General features: G+C 43.9%; 1 protein-coding gene across 3 annotated transcripts in view; it reads right to left on the reverse strand.

Annotated features, from left to right (window-relative positions):
- The window catches only part of jak1 (Janus kinase 1), a 175,067-nt gene that overhangs the window by 52,498 nt on the left and 102,011 nt on the right, over nucleotides 1-20,558 (reverse strand). For all 3 annotated transcript variants that reach the window (XM_085982698.1, XM_085982699.1, XM_085982700.1), the window contains exons 8-11: nucleotides 18,833-18,990; nucleotides 17,079-17,202; nucleotides 14,366-14,582; nucleotides 78-196 (exon numbers count right to left, since the gene is read on the reverse strand). In XM_085982698.1, the coding sequence (XP_085838824.1) occupies nucleotides 78-196; nucleotides 14,366-14,582; nucleotides 17,079-17,202; nucleotides 18,833-18,990 (618 nt within the window). The remainder of the gene's footprint in view (nucleotides 1-77; nucleotides 197-14,365; nucleotides 14,583-17,078; nucleotides 17,203-18,832; nucleotides 18,991-20,558) is intronic.

Here is a 20,558-nt window from a genome sequence, read left to right on the forward strand (position 1 = left end):
TAGGAGGCCTCAGGCATCTATGGAACTGAACCCCGGCATAAGTCAGTAACAATGAAATGGGGTGATGCAGGACCCACCTGATAGATCTCCTCCTTACGGATTCGGTGGAAGCTCAATTGACTCAAGCTGTAGTTGCTTGTAGTGAGCTGCGAAATCTGGGACTGGCTTTTTGTCACCACTAACAGATTGGAGATTTCTGTGGCAAGACATATTAGAAAAAGGATTTGATTTCTGTTTTTTCAGTGCAAACAGTCCCATATGCAATGTGAAATCTGTTGTACTCGACTCCACATAAGAGAGAGTTTTTGAAAGGCTAAGCTTTCTCTTATTCATTTGTGTAGCAGCTGAAAAGTTATCAATTATGGAATAAAACTGAGAATGCTTAAAGGGGGAAGTGTATTTTGCTGATCTCCCACCTAAATCAGCTCTGACGCAGTCAAAAGGGAACTAGATCAGTTCCTGATCCAGTGGAAGGGATATGGGTTTGGAGCAAGGAAAATAAATGCTTATGTCAGGTCCTGAAACAAAACCTAAATGACAGAGTAAGTTGAATGGCCTTGCTTTGCTCCCAGGTTCTTACAAATCTAAATGTTATTCAAGGAGATATCTCTACACTAATTGCGTTTCACATTTTATGCCATTTTACATAGATCATCATGAAGTTTAGCTCCAGTGACATTATGATTGGGGGAGAGTCAAGTCAGAAAGTAATGCAACAGTAAAAGTGCAGCAAGTCACATATTTCACTTGCAATAGGAAAACAGGATCTTAAAGAAACCAACTCAGAAAGGCCAGAGTGCTCTTCACAGGTTGGCATGAAGGTGCAATGTTGACAACAGATTAGAGGAAGCTTTGATCTATATCTAACTTCTGATGCGCCTAATCTTGCAAATGCTTAATGGTGCATACGGGTGCACAAAATGGGAAAGTGTTCCGCACAAAGCACTAACATTCTTCATCAATTTCACTAAAAAAGAAAAGAAAAGATGCTATTATAGAGCAGTGACTTGCAGACACAGCCATGCATATGGGCAAGGTTGCCAATCACACGTGCATGTTATATAAGAGACACCCTAACTAGGAGCTCTCAGCTGGAATAATTTGCTCTGGTTAGTAAGGGTGCCACAATCCTGATGTCTGCTAACACCACTAAATGGACATCAGTCTCTTTAAGGCTGTATTTATACTGTAGCTACCAGTCTCAGACTATTTGTTGCAGTACCCAAGAATTCCAGTTGTCCTGCTCAGGAGAGAGCTCTGCACATACATGGTTGAAATCCTACTTTCTAAACAATTACCATTAGCTAGATTTAAACCAGGTTTGATACCATGTTAGATTTATACTCTATGTGGTGTCAAATCAAAGCAGCGTGAGACTTCGCATCCTCCCTCCCCACCCCCACAATGGGGTCTAGCATAGCTTCGCTCTGGAGTGAGATCAGGCTCGGACTCCGGATCTATGCTGCAAGTTTAGTGTTGGTGGGAAGCTAAACCTGTAGTATCAGTGTACCCTAATGGGACCGCATGCAATAAGCTTGCTGCCTTGCTTTGTTGCTTTTCTGATATTGGATGTTATTTGTATTACAAAATTCACAGCACAAAAAATAATTTAATCACTCCCAAGTTACTAATATAACGGTGATAAATACAAAAAGTAAGCTTTCCTGATACCATGAAAGACACAATTACAGCAGTGGATAGAAATGACTTCAGTAAGGGTAAACAGGTAGTGGTAACAGTATGGGTAGAACTAGGGAACAGTAAAGAATGTAAGACTCCAGTGGGAGTTGTCTAGAGACCTTGTGATAGTAGTGATGTAGTGGGGGATGGGGGATGTGTGTATAAATAGAGAGATCAGAAAAACATGTAGCAAAAACAATGTGGTTATAATGGGAGAATTTAATTCTTACATAGACCGAGAGAAGCAGAAGAACCCAAGTAGTAATGGCAATAAATTTCTGGATTGTATTCGGGATATATGTTTTAGAACTGAAAAGGGAACAAGCCATACTGGATTTAGTGATGAGTAACGAAACAGAATTAGGTAACAATCTGACTGTAAGGAAACGTCTTGCTGATAGTGTCTGTAATATGATTGAATTTGCTAATAAGTTTGAGAGGGGAAAGGAAGAGACACAAACCAAAGGTTTTGAATTTAAGTAAGGCAAACTTCGAAGGGATGAGAAATAAATTGACCACAGCTGTTAATGTGTAAACCGACAGACAAACAGGGGGAAGTGTTCAAAGAAGTTTTTGCTACAATACAAAGTCAGTACATACCCCTAAAAGGCAAAGCTTCACTTGTGCAGTTAAGCAACCACGGTCAAAGGACGAGGTAAGAGACAGTATCAAGCTAAAAGAAAAGGCTTACACAAATGCAAGGGAAAGCAGAAAACCAGTAAACTTAGAGAGCTATAAAAAGCAATAAAGGGATACAAAGAAAGTATAAGAGGTGCAAAAATGAAATCTGAAAACAAACTTGCAAGGGATATCAAAGCTAACAGTAAAAGTTTTTATAAATATATTGAGAGAGAGGTCAAGGGAAGTGTGGGCCCATTAAAGACAGATTCAGTTGATAGTTTAATGGATAATAAGGAAATGGCAAACTTGTTAAATGAGTACTTTGTATGTGTTTTCACAGTTAGAGGAAGAGGATAAAATAGCAGTGACACACAGGAACCTAAAAATAAGTCAAGGGGAGGAAATTACTGGAATTGTTGGATTGGAAAACTGCAAACGTCACTCCGCTATTTGAGAAAGGAGGGAGGGAGAAACCAGGAAACTACCAGTTGTGGGGAACCAAGCACTAGGGTTTATTTCTAGAGGGATAGAATTGAAAAGTAGGGAAGTTATGCTAAACCTGTATCGAACCTTGGTTAGACCACACTTGGAGTACTGCGTACAATTCTCTCACCATATTATAAAAAGGATATAGAAGCACTGGAGAGGGTGCAGAGAAGATTTACAAGGATGATACTAGAAATGTGAGGGTATACATATCAGGAAAGGATGAACAGGCTGGGTCTCTTTTCTCTTGAAAAAAGGCCGAGGGGTGACCTAATAGAGGTCTTTAAAATTATGAAAGGTTTTGATAGAGTGGATAGGGAGAGAATGTTACCACTTATGGGGAAGTGCATAACTAGAGGCCATCAATATAAGATAGTCACCTAGAAATCCAATAGGGAATTCAGAAGAAACTTCTTTAACCAAAGAGTGATGAGAATGTGGAACTCGCTACCCCAGGGAGTGGTTGAAGCGAATAGTATAGATGCATTTAAGGAGAGGCAAGACAAGCATATGAGGGAGAAGGGAATAGAGGGTTTTATTGATAGATTTAGATGAGGAAAGACGGGAGGAGGCTCGAGTGGAGCATAAACGCCAGCATGGACTGGTTGGGCCGAATGGCCTGTTTCTGTGCCGTATGATGTACCTCAATAATTCCGAGACTCGAAGTTAGCAGAACAAAAACAAGGCTTTTATTAACTTAGAAAGTAACACGTAAGAGAGAGAGACGTCTTCCTTCTGGAGACTGAGGCCAGACTGAAGCTAGCTTACAAACGGGGCCAGGTATGGGCGGAGCCCTACACACAGCACATTCCAGTATACAATACAGCACATTCCAGTACACAATACAATGAGGTCTGGGGGAAGGGAAATGACACTGAAACCGGTCTCAGTCACAGGCAGTGGTGAATGGAATATTTCATCACATTCACCCCTTCGATAGATTTAGTCTGTTCGGGGGTTTGATAGTCCTCTGCGACCGACGTGGCTGTTGTGGTGCCGCGGGTGTCGGCTGGGTGTCCCCGGTAGCCTCCTGGGTCTCTGCCGGGGGTGCCGCCAGGGTTGTTGGAGGGGTAGTTGGTGGGGGTGCCGTTGGTCGGTGTTCTTCCGGGGGTGATGAAAGAGTAGTGGGTGGGTAAGAGTTGCTGTGATCGTCGTTGCCGCTATTGCCGTGGCTGTTGTCGATGCCGGCTGGGGCGACGTCTTTTATGGACACGGTGTCCTCCCTTCCGTCGGCGTGCCGGACATATGCGTATTGGGGGTTGGCGTGGAGTAGGTGTACTGGCTCCACGAGAGGGTCCGTCTTGTGGCCCCTCACATGCCTTCGCACGAGTACCGGACCTGGGGTGGAGAGCCATGACGGCATGGATACGCCCGAGGTGGATTTCCGGGGAAAGACAAACATTCGTTCATGAGGCGTGGTATTAGTGGCCGTACACAATAGCGACCGTATCGAATGGAGCACATCCGAGAGGATTTCCTGCCAGCGGGAGATAGGGAGGCCCTTGGTCCTTAGAGCTAGAGTGACTGCTTTCCATACTGTCCCGTTCTCTCGCTCCACTTGGCCGTTACCCCGGGGGTTGTAGCTGGTGGTACGGCTCGTGGCGATCCCCTTGGACAGCATGTACTGGCGTAGCTCTTCACTCATGAAGGACGCCCCCCTATCCGTATGGATGTAGCTCGGCATACCGAACAGGCAGAACAGGCTGTTGAGGCATTTAATGATCGTGGCGCTGGTCATGTCTGGGCAGGGGAAGGCGAATGGGAACCGGGAGTATTCGTCCACAATGTTCAGGAAGTAAACATTGCGGTCGACGGACGGGAGGGGGCCCTTGAAATCTAAGCTGAGCTGCTCAAAGGGCCGTGTAGCTTTGATTAAGTGGGCTCTATCTGGGCGGTAGAACCGAGGCTTGCACTCAGCGCAAGTGCGGCAGTTCCTGGTCAGGGACCGAACTTCCTCAATCGAGTAGGGTAAGTTACGGGACTTTATGAAGTGGAACAGCCGCGTGACCCCTGGGTGGCAGAGGTCGTTGTGGAGGGTCTGTAGCCGATCCCCGGTGGCGCTGGTACACATCCCTCGTGAGAGGGCGTCAGGGGATTCGTTAAGGGCCCCTGGCCGGTAAATGATGTCGTACTCGAAGGTGGAGAGCTCGATCCGCCACCTAAGAATCTTATCATTTTTAATCTTCCCCCTCTGTTTATTATTGAACATAAACGCTACCGACCGCTGGTCGGTAAGTAGGGTGAAGCGTTTGCCGGCTAGGTAGTGGCGCCAGTGGCGCACTGCCTCCACGATGGCTTGGGCCTCCTTTTCCACGGAGGAGTGTCTGATCTCGGGCCCTTGGAGGGTCCTCGAGAAGAAAGCTACGGGTCGCCCCGCCTGGTTGAGGGTGGCCGCCAAGGCGAAGTCAGACGCATCACTTTCCACTTGAAATGGAGTGTTCTCGTCCACTGCCTGTAGCGTGGCCCGCTCAATATCCTGCTTAATGCTTTTGAAGGCGGCGTGGGCCTCAGCAGAGAGCGGGAAAGAGGATGCTTTCAAGAGGGGGTGGGCTTTGTCGGAGTAGTTGGGGACCCATTGGGAATAATAAGAAAATAACCCCAGGCACCTTTTCAGGGCTTTGGGAGTGTTGGGCAGGGGCAGCTCCCGTAGGGGGCGCAATCGGTCGGGGTCTGGCCCGATTTCCCCATTCTCCACCACGCTGCCTAGTATGCAGAGGCGCGTGGTGTTGTAAACGCACTTGTCCTCGTTGTAGGTGAGGTTGAGTTTTTGTGCGGTTTTCAGGAACCTCTCGAGGTTCGAGTCGTGATCCTGCTGGTTGTGACCGCAGATGGTGACGTTGTCGAGGTAGGGGAAGGTTGCCTGCAAGTGGTGGTCATCGACCATGCGGTCCATCTCCCTCTGGAAGACCGAGACCCCGTTCGTCACCCCAAAGGGGACTCTAAGGAATTGGTAGAGGCGTCCGTTCGCCTCGAAGGCGGTGTACGGGCGGTCCTCTGGTCTGATAGGGAGCTGGTGGTACGCTGACTTGAGGTCGATGGTGGAGAACACCCGGTATTGGGCGATTTGGTTCACCATTTCTGATATGCGGGGTAGCGGGTAGGTGTCTAGTAGGGTGTACCTGTTGATCGTTTGACTATAGTCGATCACCATCCGTTTCTTCTCGCTACCCCTTACCACTACCACTTGGGCGCGCCACGGGCTGTTGCTGCGTTCAATAATGCGCTCTTTCAGGAGCCTGTCTACCTCGGTCGCGATAAACCGCCTGTCCTCCCAGCTGTACCTCCTGCTTTTGGTCGCTATTGGCCGGCAGTTAGGGGTAAGGTTCGCGAATAGCGAAGGCGGCTTTACCTTCAGGGTAGCCAGACCGCACACTGTGAGGGGCGGCTGGGACCCACCGTACTTGAGCGTGATGCTTTGGTGGTTGCACTGGAAATCCAGGCCCAAGATCACGCTCGCACATAGGTTCTTCATGATTAATACTTTAAAATTATCATATACAGTTCCGTTAACGCACAATTGTACCGTGCAGTAACCCTGAATGGTCGATGTCTGGGTTTTATCAGCCATAGAGATGGTACCCTGAGTAGGGACCACCTTTCGGGAGAGTTGTTGTGCCAGTTCTGGGTGGATAAAGCTCTCCGTGCTTCCACTGTCAATTAAGCATTTAACCCGGCACCCGTTTACCTCGATGTCCACCATTGATCTGGATAGCGGGTGCGGCCTGGTCTGGTCCACTGTGACCGATGCCACTGTAGGGCCCTGATCGATACAAGATGGCGTCCACGCTGTCTGCTCACAAGATGGCGGACCCCACGAGGTCGGGCAAGATGGCGTCCAAGATGGCCGCTCCCACGGCGCACACGCGGCGGTGGCGGGTTTTCCGGCGGTTGGTTTTCCGGCGGGGTTCCCTCTGCACACCTTCCTGAAGTGCCCCTTCTTACTGCACTTAAAGCAGGTGGTGCCTTTCGCCGGGCACAGGTTTCTGGTGTGCTTTGGCTGCCCGCAGAAGTAGCAGTTGGGTCCCTGACGCGTCGCGGCTGTCGTAGGGCTTCTGGGGGGAGAGCGGGGCCCAGCCGGTGTCGGGCTGTCAGGCGGGGAAGATGCCTTCCAAGATGGCGGCGCCCTCGGTGCACACGTGGCGGCGTGGGCTGAAGAGTAGGCGTCCGAGTTTCTCTGGGCCACATCCAGGGATCGCGCGGTGTCCGCAGCCTGTTTCAGGTCCAACCCCGTTTTTTCCAGCAGTCTTTGCCGGATGTAAGTGGAGCTGAGGCCTGTGATGAAGGCATCGCGAACAAGCTCGTCAGTGTACACTGCGGCTTTTACATCTCGGCACTTGCAGTCTTTGCCAAGCATTTTCAGGGTGCTTAGGAACTCCTCCACCGATTCCCCAGGTCGCTGTGCGCGGGTAGCGAGCAGGTGCCTAGCATACACCTCATTCGTAGGCTGCTGGTAATGCGCCTTTAAGATGTCGCAGGCGGCCAGGTACGTCTCGGCGTCTTGGATGAGGGGGTAAACCCGGTGGCTTACCCAATTCCGCAGAATTCCGAGTCTCATCCTCGCAGCGTCCGTAGCGTCTTTGACAGCTGCGGAATTGTCCAGGAAGAATTCCATACACTCAAACCAGTGTCCGAAGCGTGCTGATGCGTCCGGAGCATGTTGATCCAAATCCAAACGTTCGGGTTTCAGGAGTTGATCCATAGTGTTGAAAAATAAGTTAATAAAATTGATGTGCCTCAATAATTCCGAGACTCGAAGTTAGCAGAACAAAAACAAGGCTTTTATTAACTTAGAAAGTAACACGTAAGAGAGAGAGATGTCTTCCTTCTGGAGACTGAGGCCAGACTGAAGCTAGCTTACAAACGGGGCCAGGTATGGGCGGAGCCCTACACACAGCACATTCCAGTATACAATACAGCACATTCCAGTACACAATACAATGAGGTCTGGGGGAAGGGAAATGACACTGAAACCGATCTCAGTCACAGGCAGTGGTGAATGGAATATTTCATCACACCGTATATCCTATGTAAGTTACTGGAATCATCAGGGACAGTTGTATGTCCAGATTTGCATATGGCACGAAGTTATCAGGCACAGTAAGTTGTGTAGATGAGAACAAGAATTTGTAAAGGGACGTAGACAGACTAAGTGAGTGTACAAAACTGTAGCAGATTGGAGTTCAATGTGGGAAAATGGAAGGTCATCCACTTTGGATCCAAGAAAGACAAATCGGAATATTTTCTTAATAGCAAAAGATTACGAACTGCGGAGGAGCAAAGGGATTAGGATGTCCAGAAACACAAATGACTAAAAGCTAATGCACAGGTACAGAAAGTAATCAAAAAGGCTAATGGATGTTGTCCTTAATTTCAAGAGGGCTGGAATACAAAGGGGAGGAAGTCAGTTGTACAGATGATCAAACCCTATCTGGAGTACGGAGTTCAGTTTTGGGCATTGCACCTCAGGAAAGATATACTGGCTCCGGAGGGGGTGCAGTGCAGATTCACCAGAATAATACTGGGGTATAGAGTGTTAAATTATGAGGACAGGTGGCATAAATTTCAGCACGGACACGATGGGCTGAAATGGCCTCCTTCCGTGCTGTAACTTTCTATGATTCTATGAAATTTGGCTTGTTTTCCCTTGCGTTTAGACAGTTGTGGGGTGATCTAATTGAGGTCTTTAAAATGTTAAAGGGATTCGATAGGGTAGACACATAAAAACGATTTCCTCTGGTGGGGGAATCCAGAACATGGGGACATAGTCTTTAAATTGGAGCCAAGTCATTCAGGAGTGAAATCAGGAAGCATCTTTTCACACGAAGAGTCGTGGAAATCTGGAATTCTCTCCCTTAAAAGGCTGTGGATGCTGGGTCAATTGAAAATTCCAAGGCTGAGATCAACAGATTTTTATTAGGTAAGGGTATGAAGTGATAAGGATCAAAAGCAGGCAAATGGAGTTGGGGTACAGATCAGCCATGATCTAACTGAACAGCGGAACAGGCTTGAAGGGCTGAATGGACGATGACCTGAATAGAGATGTGGGTTACGGGGATAGGGTGGGATATGTGTTGGTGTAGGGGTTACGGGGATCGGGTGGGATATGTGTCGGTGCAGGCTCGATGGGCCGAAATGGCCTCTATCTGCACTGTGGGGTTTCTGTGATTCTGTGTACTGTTGATTTGCATATCCAAAATAAATTATACTTTAAAGTAGAAAGGTCAGCTGAGACCACTTCAGATTAAAGAGACTGCATAATGGTAGCTGCTCCTATGACAGTAATAACATCTCTACAGAGCATCAAGCCAGATGATTTCTCTGTGATCATATTTTTTTTGTTTGTTTTTTTGCAGCTATTACCATAGATAATTTAAAGTTCAAAAAGTAGAATGTGTATGCTTGTTAAAAGGACTGTGTGGGCGTACGCGTGGGACTGCATGTGTGTGTGGGGGCTTTTAGGAGTGCGTTGGTTTCTATATGTGGGTTCAAAGGAGGAAAGGTGCATACATGTGGCTTTTTATATCGTCAGCCTACGACTCTATAAGCAGGCTACAAACTACTTATTGGCAATTAACTTTAGCAAATCAATACTGTGTGACGACTTTTTGTGGCAGACCATAGCTCCATGTGTGAAACTCAGCAGCAAGAATGGCTGCTGAGTGATGGTTTGTACAGGGAGACTTAATTGCATTGGAATTTTCATTTAAATCAAATCTAGATGAGAGTTCATTGTTATAAATTCTAAGCAAATATACTTAAAACTAAGGTAGTATTTTCCTTTTAAAGCCCCACAGAAACATATATTTCAATTAAATTCCAGTTTAAGTCAACCTGTTCCTTCAGTCAAACAGGAAACAGAAAGCTGATAAACAAAATAAGACCACATTAACTATGTCCTTCCTGCACTGGATTTTGTTCTCAAATATTTGATACAAATGGGTTGGGGGTGGGGGGGGATGACAATGATTTCAATAAGTGTAAAATAACAGGCATAAGGCACCACACTGTAGAGGATTTCCTGAGTTTTGAGGTTAAAGGAAAACAGTGGTTCTTTAAACAAATAAACCTCCAACATGAAAATAAGTAAGGATTCTCAAACAAGGTACAGCTTAATAGGGTATACAGAAAATCACACCAGCCACATCTAAAGGTCAGTCAGAACAAGATGTTTTGATAAGGAGCTTCCTTTTGCAATAAACACCTAAAGAAAACAGATCCCATAGACCTCTCTGCGCAAAACAGATTTTCAATTAAAGTAAAATATTAAATATTTAATGAGAGAATTCAAACATTAGCCACTTTTCACATCCACTTCACATCTTTAAATTATGATAAAAGCTTGTGCAAAATTAATTGCATTTATTAAATTAATAAATTTTCTAAAAAATAATTAAGCATGTTTTTAACATAACGGAGGCGTTTGTGACCATGTGGGTCTACTAAATTTGTAAAGAAACTGTTTGATAATTAGTGGATAATAGAGGTGTCTGATATACCGGTTTCTATAGGTAGGCTTGTAACTTGTGAATAACAATCAGGATTGATTCATGATTTCTGCCAGTGGAAAAAAAACTACACTGTACCCCTCTACATAGCACTTATATATCAATGTAGCTTACTTTGAACTTAGTTCTTTTTATATTTGCAAGTCACTGAATGTGTGGCTCTTTTTAAGAATCAAGATAAATATTTTGTTTATAAACAAACAAAAAAGCATTGGAAAGTCATAGCATTTGAAAGAGAAAAAAGGTAGGTTAACAGTTCTGGTAAATTGATCTTGAAGAAGGGTCCCACCCCAAAACATTAATCCATCTTTCTCTTAGAGATAGTGACTGACCTCCGGTACATTTCCAGTACTTTCTGCTTTTTTATTTCAGAGATCCAACATTCATGATTTTCCTTTTATTTTAACATTGTTTATCTAGATGAGTGTGTGTTATAAAAGAGTAACTCTCAAACATATCTTCAAATGGCTTCAGTATCCCTGCAAATAAGTCTTGTTGCAGCTAAAATATTACAGATTAATCTAATTGGTTGCTTCAAAAAAACAGAACTGTTTAGCTGGCAGTTTTATTCATGCACTTTCAAGCAACAATTAAATATACCCAGTTTTAACTAAAAACTTTGCATCTTCAGAACCGCTCACTGGTTGACACTATACTTGCCAAGTATTGCACAATCAGCAGTTAATACACTATAAATAACTTTTGAAGAAATGTATTTACATAAAAATCACAGCATACCAGAAGACTAGAAAAGAATAAAACATCACAACATTTTTCAGACTTGATTCACTGCTAAAACATTTTGCAATTCCGTACTGTGCTCTCAACTCAAATTATTTTTACAAAAAGGAATTCTACCGATCTCAGTTGGATGGCCACAGGGATTAATTGGCGTCGGTACCAGTGGACTAGGAAGGGAAAAATCACTAATCATTATCCAGCGACCCCATTCTGAACATGCTTGTCCATCGAGTGGGGACAGGGTCTGGCTCAGCTGCGAGTTCCAGCACAGTCCATTAGCACTGATACTCACAGGCTAAGCTCACATGTGAGGAATGGCTATTTGGCAAAGATACTGGAGAGAAGCAGGCACCTGTGGAACCTTCCCCGAACACCAGTCACTCTCTTTAATAGAGGAGAGGAAAAAATTAGATGGGGAGAAACAGATTCTAATCGTTAATGCTGTCTGCATACCATAAGTTCAGCATATGTGCACATGCTGATCAGTTAGAATCTGAAAGAGAGAGTTTAACATTTCAAGTGGAATCCTTCATCAGAACCGTTAGAATAAAAGGCCCCAATTGGAATGTTAACTTGTCTTTTTCTTTCAGATGCTGACTGACTGACTATATTTCTAGCACCTTCTGGTTTTTTTTTAATTTCATATTTCCAGTATTGGAGTTTTTTCTCGTTAGGTTTACTGATTGGTCGTACCCTTAAATAAAGCACAATTCTTATTATTTTGAGCAACAACATATTTTGAAACATTTATTTTAAAAAGTATTATAATCCTCACTAATGCAATGCGGGCTTACAGGAATTTCTGCTTAATTCAAATTACCCGTTAATTCAATTTTTTTCAAGCACGAAAAAAGTAAATGTTGTTTTGATTGAGCTACTTAATTCAAATTACTGGATAAATTGATTTTTTGTGCAAAACAAAATCATGTTTGAATTAACAGGGGTAGACTGTAACAAGGAATGGCCTAACAACACAGAATCACCAAACACCAGCAATGAGTTGGTAAAGAATTACCACCGATTAATAAAAGTATAACATTAGCTGCAATCTACCATATATACTGAACAAGCTATTGCCGTATTTTCAAAACTTTATTTTAGAAGCTACAGGTTTGCTGTATATTAAGTATATAAGGGTGCTTCATTATTTTTAATTTTTTCCCCCCTCCTTCTGATTCTCTCCCCTTCTTTCCTGCAGGTGGTAACTCCTGTTGGGTTTTGGTTTTATGAGTGTCAGTCGCCACCTGCTACTTCACCAAAGTCGATATTTTTCACGTGTCAGCCTAAACAATGAGTGTCACCAGGCTATTTGACCATGGAAGTCATCACAGCACAGCCCAGTGCTGTTGCCACTCAATGCCCACATGCAACACTTTCCAACAGGACTCGGTGATGGCGATCCAGAGTGGGAGCCTTGGCTAACCTTTCCCTTCCTAATCCACAACTGAGGCCAACTGTGGTGCTTCTAATGCTGCCCCAGCTAAGCTCAGCTAATTCAGTATAGACCAAGGATGGCCTGGCGCTTTCTTGGTTTGTGTGGCTCAGTTCCACATTAGGCAGAGAACTGAGCTATCGAGGGAGCTAAAGTACAACCATTCTCTAATTTCCCCTATACTGTGACCTGGCCGCTGTACACCAAGCCATCATTTACCAAAGTGTTACTGACCTCATCTTCTCTGGTGATCTTGCCCCACACCCTCCAACCTCATAATTCCCCAACCTTGCACACCTCGCTTCTACTTCTTCCCCAAGAACACTGTCCCAGTAGACCAATTGTTTCAGCCTCCTCCTGTCTCACCAAATTAATTTCCTCTTATCTTGATTATTTTTTCCTTCTTGTCCATTCCCTACCCACTCACATCTGTGACTCTTCTACCCTCTGTCACTTTCAACAAATTCTGATTTTCTGCCCCTAACTGTCTCCTTTTTACTATGGAAGTAGAGTCCCTTTACACTTCAATCCCTCATCAGGACTGCCTGAGGCCCTGCATTTTTTCCTTAAACAGTGATCTAACCAGTCCCCGTCCACCACCACTCTCCTCCGCCTGGCTGAACTTGTTCTCAGCTTTTCCTTTACTCCACTCACTGCCTCCAAGTAAAAGGTATTGCTATGGGAACTCACATGCTGCCTCCTGCTCCCACTCACTTTGGCTGAGAAACATATTTAAAGGCAACTAATCTAAAGTCCAGACTCGAAAAGAGATAATATCATGTCAATCTTTAATGCATTTTATGCAACAAAGCAAGGAAAAAGGCTACCAGGTGAGTACACACCTCTCTAGTGTGCAACAAATCCAACCGATAGCAGTTTTTCCTCATTGTCAGGACAGTTCTGGATAGGCTTCAAGGTTGATTTGAATTTGCAATCCCATGAACATGCATGAAACCACTTTAGGCGCCAGTCAGCTCCTCCCCATCACTGGACTGGCTTGGAGGGAAGACCGCTGGAAATGATGGGTTGGGGGAGACCTGGGGGAATTTGACTTTTCGTTATCTAAAGCAGGTAACAGATTTTTTATAACTAGCTTTCCAAATAGATATTGGAGGAATACTTTGAAGAGAAAGTAGTTTCCCTAGATTTTCCTACCTTTGTAAGCTAATAACTAAGAATAATGAAGAGGGTTTTCTAACACCTTTTGCCATCCTAATTAGGATACAAGAAAATGTTTGTCATTTGATAGTTCATCTTTCTCACATTTCTAGCCTCTATCCCCTCTCTGTCTATGTCACAACTTTCATGTCTCTATTTTATCAGTACTATTAAGGTCATGGAACTCACTGCCTGAAAGGGTGGTAGGGCAGAAACCCTCATTGCATTTAAAAAGTACTTGGATATGCACTTGAAGTGCCGTAACCTACAAGGCTACGGACGAAGAGCTGGAAAGTGGGATCAGGTTGGATAGCTCTTTTTTGGCTGGCATGGACATGATGGGCCGAATGACCTCCTTCTGTGCTGTAAATTTCTATGATTCTATGCTTACACCTTGCGCTTCCCTTTCTTGTTGCTCCCAAAGCTCCAAATATGCCATCCTAAACCCTTTTCCTCTTTCCTGAATCCAAATGGTTTTGAAATCAAGACTCTTCGCATCATCTCCTCCTCTAGCCCAGGACTTGAACACTGTAGACTAAGCTGCTTAGTCTTCCTTACACCTGAAGTTTACAGGTTTTTAAAAACCACGCACGTCATCATCTAATTGTTATTATCTGATTTACTTTATTTTTCCTCCTACTCTTTCCAACCTCGATGGTTCCCTGCGCATTGGGCCTTGGCCCTTCCGCCTGGGTTTCTTAATTAAAAAGGTAAGAACTCATACAGCTTTTGCAATTCTTACCTCTCGGTTTTGGCGGACAGCAGGATTTGAGTTGGAAGCTTACATCCTCGGTTTTAAGAATCTGGCCTTTGAGATGACTCATGAGCTCCTTAAGGTTTGTGAAGTAGCTGTCAGAGCCGTGCAGCCTGTATCCAGAATTCTTACTCACTTCAATCTGAAAGTTCTTGTACTGTTTTGTCATTCTTGAGCCACTGCCTCGATCACAGAAGTCAATGCACTTGAAGAAAACAATGGAGTTTTGTGATTAATTAGAGATAGGTTGGTGCCATTTTATAAAAGGAGCAGTCGGGGGAGGGGCAAGTTATTTCCTGTGCAAAGAGCTCATCTAACTCTCTCTTAACTCACCGTATGTGATACAAATATCCTTGATTTTTTTTTAGCCCCAGTGAGACCAGTATTAATGTCACCTCTTCCATTTAAAGCACTCAGGTGAAGAAGCTTATAGGGACCACCGTGCGTATCCTGCGGCAGCTCCATTGACTTCAGAGAGATCTGGGTCCAATCCAGTGTTGCTCAACTTCCCCCTTCCCCTCTGACAAGAAACGGGTACTACTAGTTGGGTACTGCTGCATAGTTAGCTGGGTAGAGGATATTTGTGACCCACCAGTCTGAAAGCTGAAACACCAGCACTCACTAAGCAAATTGGAGGTAGTCCTACAAATCAATGCTTTTCAATGTTTTCCTGTATTTGGGGCCCTCTGTAAATATTGACATATTCTTGGGACTGCCCATCCAAATTTCCAAAAGATAGTGTAAGCTACCCAAAGGAACACAGTGGTGGCATTGCAGAAAATGCTTTTTTGGTCGGTTAGGGCAACAGAAACAGTGTGCTAGAAAGTCAATAAGTACAGGAAAATAAAAATACAGAATACTCGAGACATTGTGCTATGACAGGCAAATGGCCTTGCAAACCTCTGGCAACATCTTGCAAACCTCTACAGATCACAGAGCCCATTTTGAAAACTTAAATGGGTCAAAGACTTACGTGTTTGTTAGCTGATTTCAATTTTGATTATCTGCTGCTACCGACTATCGTCAGCTTCAAGTTTCTTTTACTTCCCAGATTTTACCAGTACATAATCTCCCTTATTCCAAATACTGCATATTTTCTTTTTAAAATGTTACCAGCGGACAACATCCACATCCTTTAGTACAAATCAATCACTTTTGTTAGAGAGACACGCAGCCCAAGTACAGATCTTCTCAGGGGACTGAATGTGTCGTGGTTTAGGTGCTGTCCTCGCATCTGTAGGACTTGGCTTAAAATCATGCCGAGAGATAGACCATAGTCCTCGCTCTTCTTGCTGCAAGGCTTGTAGTGAAATAAGTCTGTCGACAGTTCCAATTCTGTCAAAAATGAGCATGGATCTGTAGCAGAAACTGCCAATCTCACTCACAATGGTCATAAGACTAACTGTTGTGGCAAATAGAAATGTCACACTGGCACAACAGCTTTTTGTGAGGTTGCACGATGTTAGGCTAGAGTAGAAAAGTGTTCCCTTACACAGCACAGATATTCCATGCTTTAAAGAGCATGAAATCCCCAAAATAAATAGATGTTTCCTACTAAAGTAATATCACATTTAATCTAGTAGTTTCTTTGTATTACAAAACTACTTGAAGAACTATAATACCAAACTGCTGCTGCTGTGGAATCCGTCCCTTTTACATTGCAGAGCAGATTTCCTAGCAGCTGTATAAGTTGTTTGAAAAGTCATGGTTTGTAATTTTATTCTCTGGCTGCCGAACCGTCTTTGATGCCCAAGGTCCAGACAAGCCCCTGATAGTAAAACTGTATCAGTGGCCTGCACAGATAGAATGCCAAACCTGGCCGTTGGTTCCAGTGGCAGCATTTCTATTCGCAGTAGCAGCACCTCATTTACCTTAAAGCTGTGCTGCTAAATTTGGGACCGGTGTTTTTGGCAGCCTCCAAAGTAAAAGGGGTACAAAGTAAACTGATGTGTGCCAACTCAGTCAGTTAAGTGACTGGATGTTACACTGGGAAAAATAAAATATGTGGACATAGATTGGCTGCTTCATTCAGTAATTAGTGGTGCTGTTATACTGGATTCATTGTGTCGCAGTGAAGTGGCTTTTCTGAGTCACAGTGATACAAGTCAAGTAATATCCCTGTGCAACAGCCATTTGGGCATTTACTAGCTGTGAAAAACCACCTGGAAGAAGTGCTCTCAAAGCAGCTGCGCTACACACCTGCAACTGGTATGCAACTGAATTTCTGAATCAAGTTTGAAAAGAAATCAGGACTCTGTTGAGTCGCCTGTAATTCGCTACTATTAGAAAACGAAGCCTGCCAGCTTTTTTAACTTTTGAAACTCCACTGGCAGTCAGAGACCAGCAAGTAGAGCTGTGTGCATGCAGTGAAGCTCATATGCATGAAGCTCTACTTCCCTTGATTTAAGAGCAATTACAGCTCCCATTAAAATGAATGGAGGCACCGTTAATACAAGTGGCTCCTCCCCGTCAGGATCACCACCTTGAGAGAGCGAGAACTCCAAAATCACGTCGTTGTTGGGTTTGGAAATGTGATTTTTTTTTAAAATGGCAATGAAAATATTTGGGATATTTTTTCATGTAGACATGAGGGAGTGCTTTTATAAAAAAAAATTACACTCCCTAAATTTTCCTTCCTCTGTAGCAATGGGATTTAAAGAAACAGAAATCAATTGTTCAAAAAAGTGCTCTCAATTGTTACCTCAGTGGTTCCATTGCATGCGACTGTCATGAGGATGTGGTTGAAATCTGTACAGCTCCATCGTAACACGTACATACCATCCTCGTTGCCTTCATGTTTCAGCTTGTTGATAGCATATTCAGTACTGATAAGAGCAAATTGTCAAAAGGTCACAATTATGGTCTGCATTTATTAAAGTTATGAGGAAAAGTTAAAGAAGTTGGGCTTGCTTTCTTTGGAAAATAGGAGACTTCAAAATGACCTCATTGAAGTTTCAAGATTATGTAAGACATTGGCAAATGATTCAAGTCAAAAATGAGGAAGTCAGGTACAATGTTTTTACATAAAGAGAGTTGTTGATTAAGTTATTAGAAAAGACCATTGAAATGGACAGTATAAATGGGGCTGAGCACCTCATATGTGTTTCTGAAGAAGAAAGAGATTGAGAGACCTTTTGTAACTTTGGCATCCTGTTCAAACCCGAGCATAGCTTCAGACCCCCTCACCACAAAGACTGAGTCACTTCATCTCTGTAACATTGCCTGTCACCACCCCTACCCTCTGCCCTTTTGCCACTGAATCCCTCATAAGTGTCTTTATCACCTCCAGACTTGATTACGCTAATGCTCTCCTCCAGGCCTTCCTCCTCCACCATCCAGAAACTTCAACTTGTGCAAAGCTCTGCTATACACACCAAGTCCTTCTCGCTTATCACCCCTGACCTCGCTGACCTACATTGGCTCCCTGTCTCCCAACACATTAATTTAAAATCCTCACCCTCATCTTCAATTCCTTTCATGGGCTTATGTGTTATCTTCTCCAGCCCTTTACTAGCCCAGCCCACCGCTCCCCCCACGAATACTCTATTCCTTTGACTATGATATTTTGCGAATTGTCCCCATTTATCCCACCATTAGCAGCAGCGCCTTTAACTGCAGGGTCCTACTCTCAAATCCCCTCCCCCACCCCCAAACCTATCTGCCTCTCCACCTTTAAAATCCTCCTCTTCAACCAAATCTCCATCTCTCTTAACCTCTCCCTTCCTGGTTTTCCTTATGCCTATCTGTGAAGCACCTAGGGAGATTTTCTACACTACAGGTGCTATATAGATTCAAGTTATTGTTGTTGATATGGTAAATACAAGTTCCTTGTGTTTGACACAGAATAAAGTGTATAATTCTGGGGGGAAAAATCACAACTAGGAAGGAGAAAAGTAATTCCAACATTGGAATGCAGATTGGCTACTTGATGTTTTAACTGGATGGACATGTGGTCAAAACTGCTGCTGACTTTATAAGCTGCAGATCTTTTTAAAATTGAGAAATGTAACTGAAGAGCCAAGGCCTAGTATAGCGTGCCATCATGTTTAAAAAGAATGGGGTGAAGACAAAGTAATGAGGTAATAGTGATTAGGTGAGGTCAAGCTTGGGTTTTAAAAGCCTGAAGATTTTAAGAAGACTGAGGAGTTCGATGAGTTTTGATTTCAACACAGTGAAGCTGTGAAGGGAGGAGGAAGAACATGCAGAACTGTGAAATTGCAGCTTAGGAGAAAGTGGAGAATATTGCTACTGGCTTTAGTACAGCAATGGGTATGGGAACTCTTAAACAGAAGGATTTATTCAGCTGAACATGATCACATTCTTTTGGGCAATTATATTTTTTGTTTGGCTACCAAATTTTTGATCTATAGGTAGAATAATTCCACTGTTCTTACACAATATGCAAAAAAAGGGGACAATTATATATTTTTAAAAATTCTACAATTTCCAGTTTACCGTATTGGTCCGTGGCAACCATTTTTAATGTTGTGCACTACTAATGGCGGAGCCACTTCTGTGCACAGGTAGTGGTGGGCATCGACCGTTAATCGAAAGTACCCATCAATCAAAGACACCACAGAGAGAGCTTCGTCATAGGAAGACAGCTTGAGCTCCTAAAACACAAAGACACTAAGTTCAGAACAGTTTTTAAACTACTTAATACCAAGGTTACATTCTACTGATAATTGCCCAAATGTGATGTTGACATAATCACAAGTCACAAGTTTCTTCAGTGCGGAAAGATGGGAAACCCATATTCCAACTGGTTTCTGATTGTTATAGTGAAGTTGGATAATTGATATGAGCTCTATTGTGATGAGCAGTTTGAAAACCATTAAAAAGCATCAGTTAAGTTCTCCTGCTGGCTCAATGGTTAAACACACAGTATGGAATGGAACCACAGGTCAGAGTCCGATTCCTATCTATGATAAGTTACGTGATCTCAGTTGGGGTGGCAGTGGAGCACTGAAGTTGGCCTCAGCATCACTGGGACTAAGGAGGGAAAAATGCAGCTAGGGTTCATGTTCTTGATCTTGATTGGTATCAAGTGACCCTTGCTGGGAAGAGTGCATCTGCGGGCAGGTTTGGGCTCAGTTGCAATACCCTACTGGGTTGAGCAGCCTGTCAACACTTACTGTTGATGTTTACATACAAATGCTTAATGCTCTTGTGTCAAATTTCTTTCCATGCCATTTTAATGGAGACATTAACCTATGTATTTTAAGCAGTTTAATGCTTTTGGTAAAACAGAGAGGGGAATTGGTACAGATGTATTAAACATTCCCACTCTAACATCACTAACAATAATTTCTACCCTTAGGTGTCCAGGCCACACATGGAGTGGTTTAGGTGAGGTACTCCAGGCTGGCTGGCACCTATAGTGCCTCAGTATCAACACCTGCAGGTGAGGAGGGGAGGAAAGGTAGGAACAATGTTTTAAAAAAATCGATTTTTGACATGTAACAGACCCAATTTCTACAACTAACTTGCAAGAGTTGAAAGAATGTAACATTTACAATAAAACTGCCTGAAGCAAACTTTGAAACCGAAGGTACTGTCAGATAGGTCATAAAGTTCAACTTTGGCGGGAGTGCAAGACGGGTGGTAGCGGACCGGCTGCCTGTTATACACCATTGAGACAATAGAAAGGAAAATCAGGCCTGGTGTGTAACGGAGTGTATAATGAGCAGCTGATGGCGGGAGGGGCCGAAGAGTTTTGGGATGCACAAGAGGTCAGGTTTGGAGGAACACGGAATTCCATGAGGATTGTAGGGCTGAAGGAGGTTACAGAAATAGGGAGGGGGGAAGCCATGAAGAGATTTGAGCCATGAAGAGATTTGAACTGGACAATGAGAATTTTAAATTGGAGGCATTATGGGACCGGGAGCCAATGCACGGCAGCGAGCACAGGGGGTGATGGGTGAGCAGGACTTGGTGCGAGTTACGATATGGGCAGCAGAGTTTTGGATGAGCTGAACTTTGTGGAGGGTGGGAGACCGGCCAGGAGAGCATTGGAATATTTGAATCTGGAGCGGTATGGATGAGAGTTTCGGCAGCAAATGGACTGAGGCAGGAGTGGAGACAGGCAATGCTACAGAGATGGAAGTAGGTAGTCTTTGTGATGGAGAGGACATGTGGCAGTTCAGCTTGGGGTCAAATAGGACGGCGAGGTTGCGAGCAG

The sequence above is a fragment of the Somniosus microcephalus genome, chromosome 3 (assembly GCF_052327205.1).
Source record: "Somniosus microcephalus isolate GS21.2 chromosome 3, FLI_Smic_1.0, whole genome shotgun sequence".
NCBI classification, from domain to species: domain Eukaryota; kingdom Metazoa; phylum Chordata; class Chondrichthyes; order Squaliformes; family Somniosidae; genus Somniosus; species Somniosus microcephalus.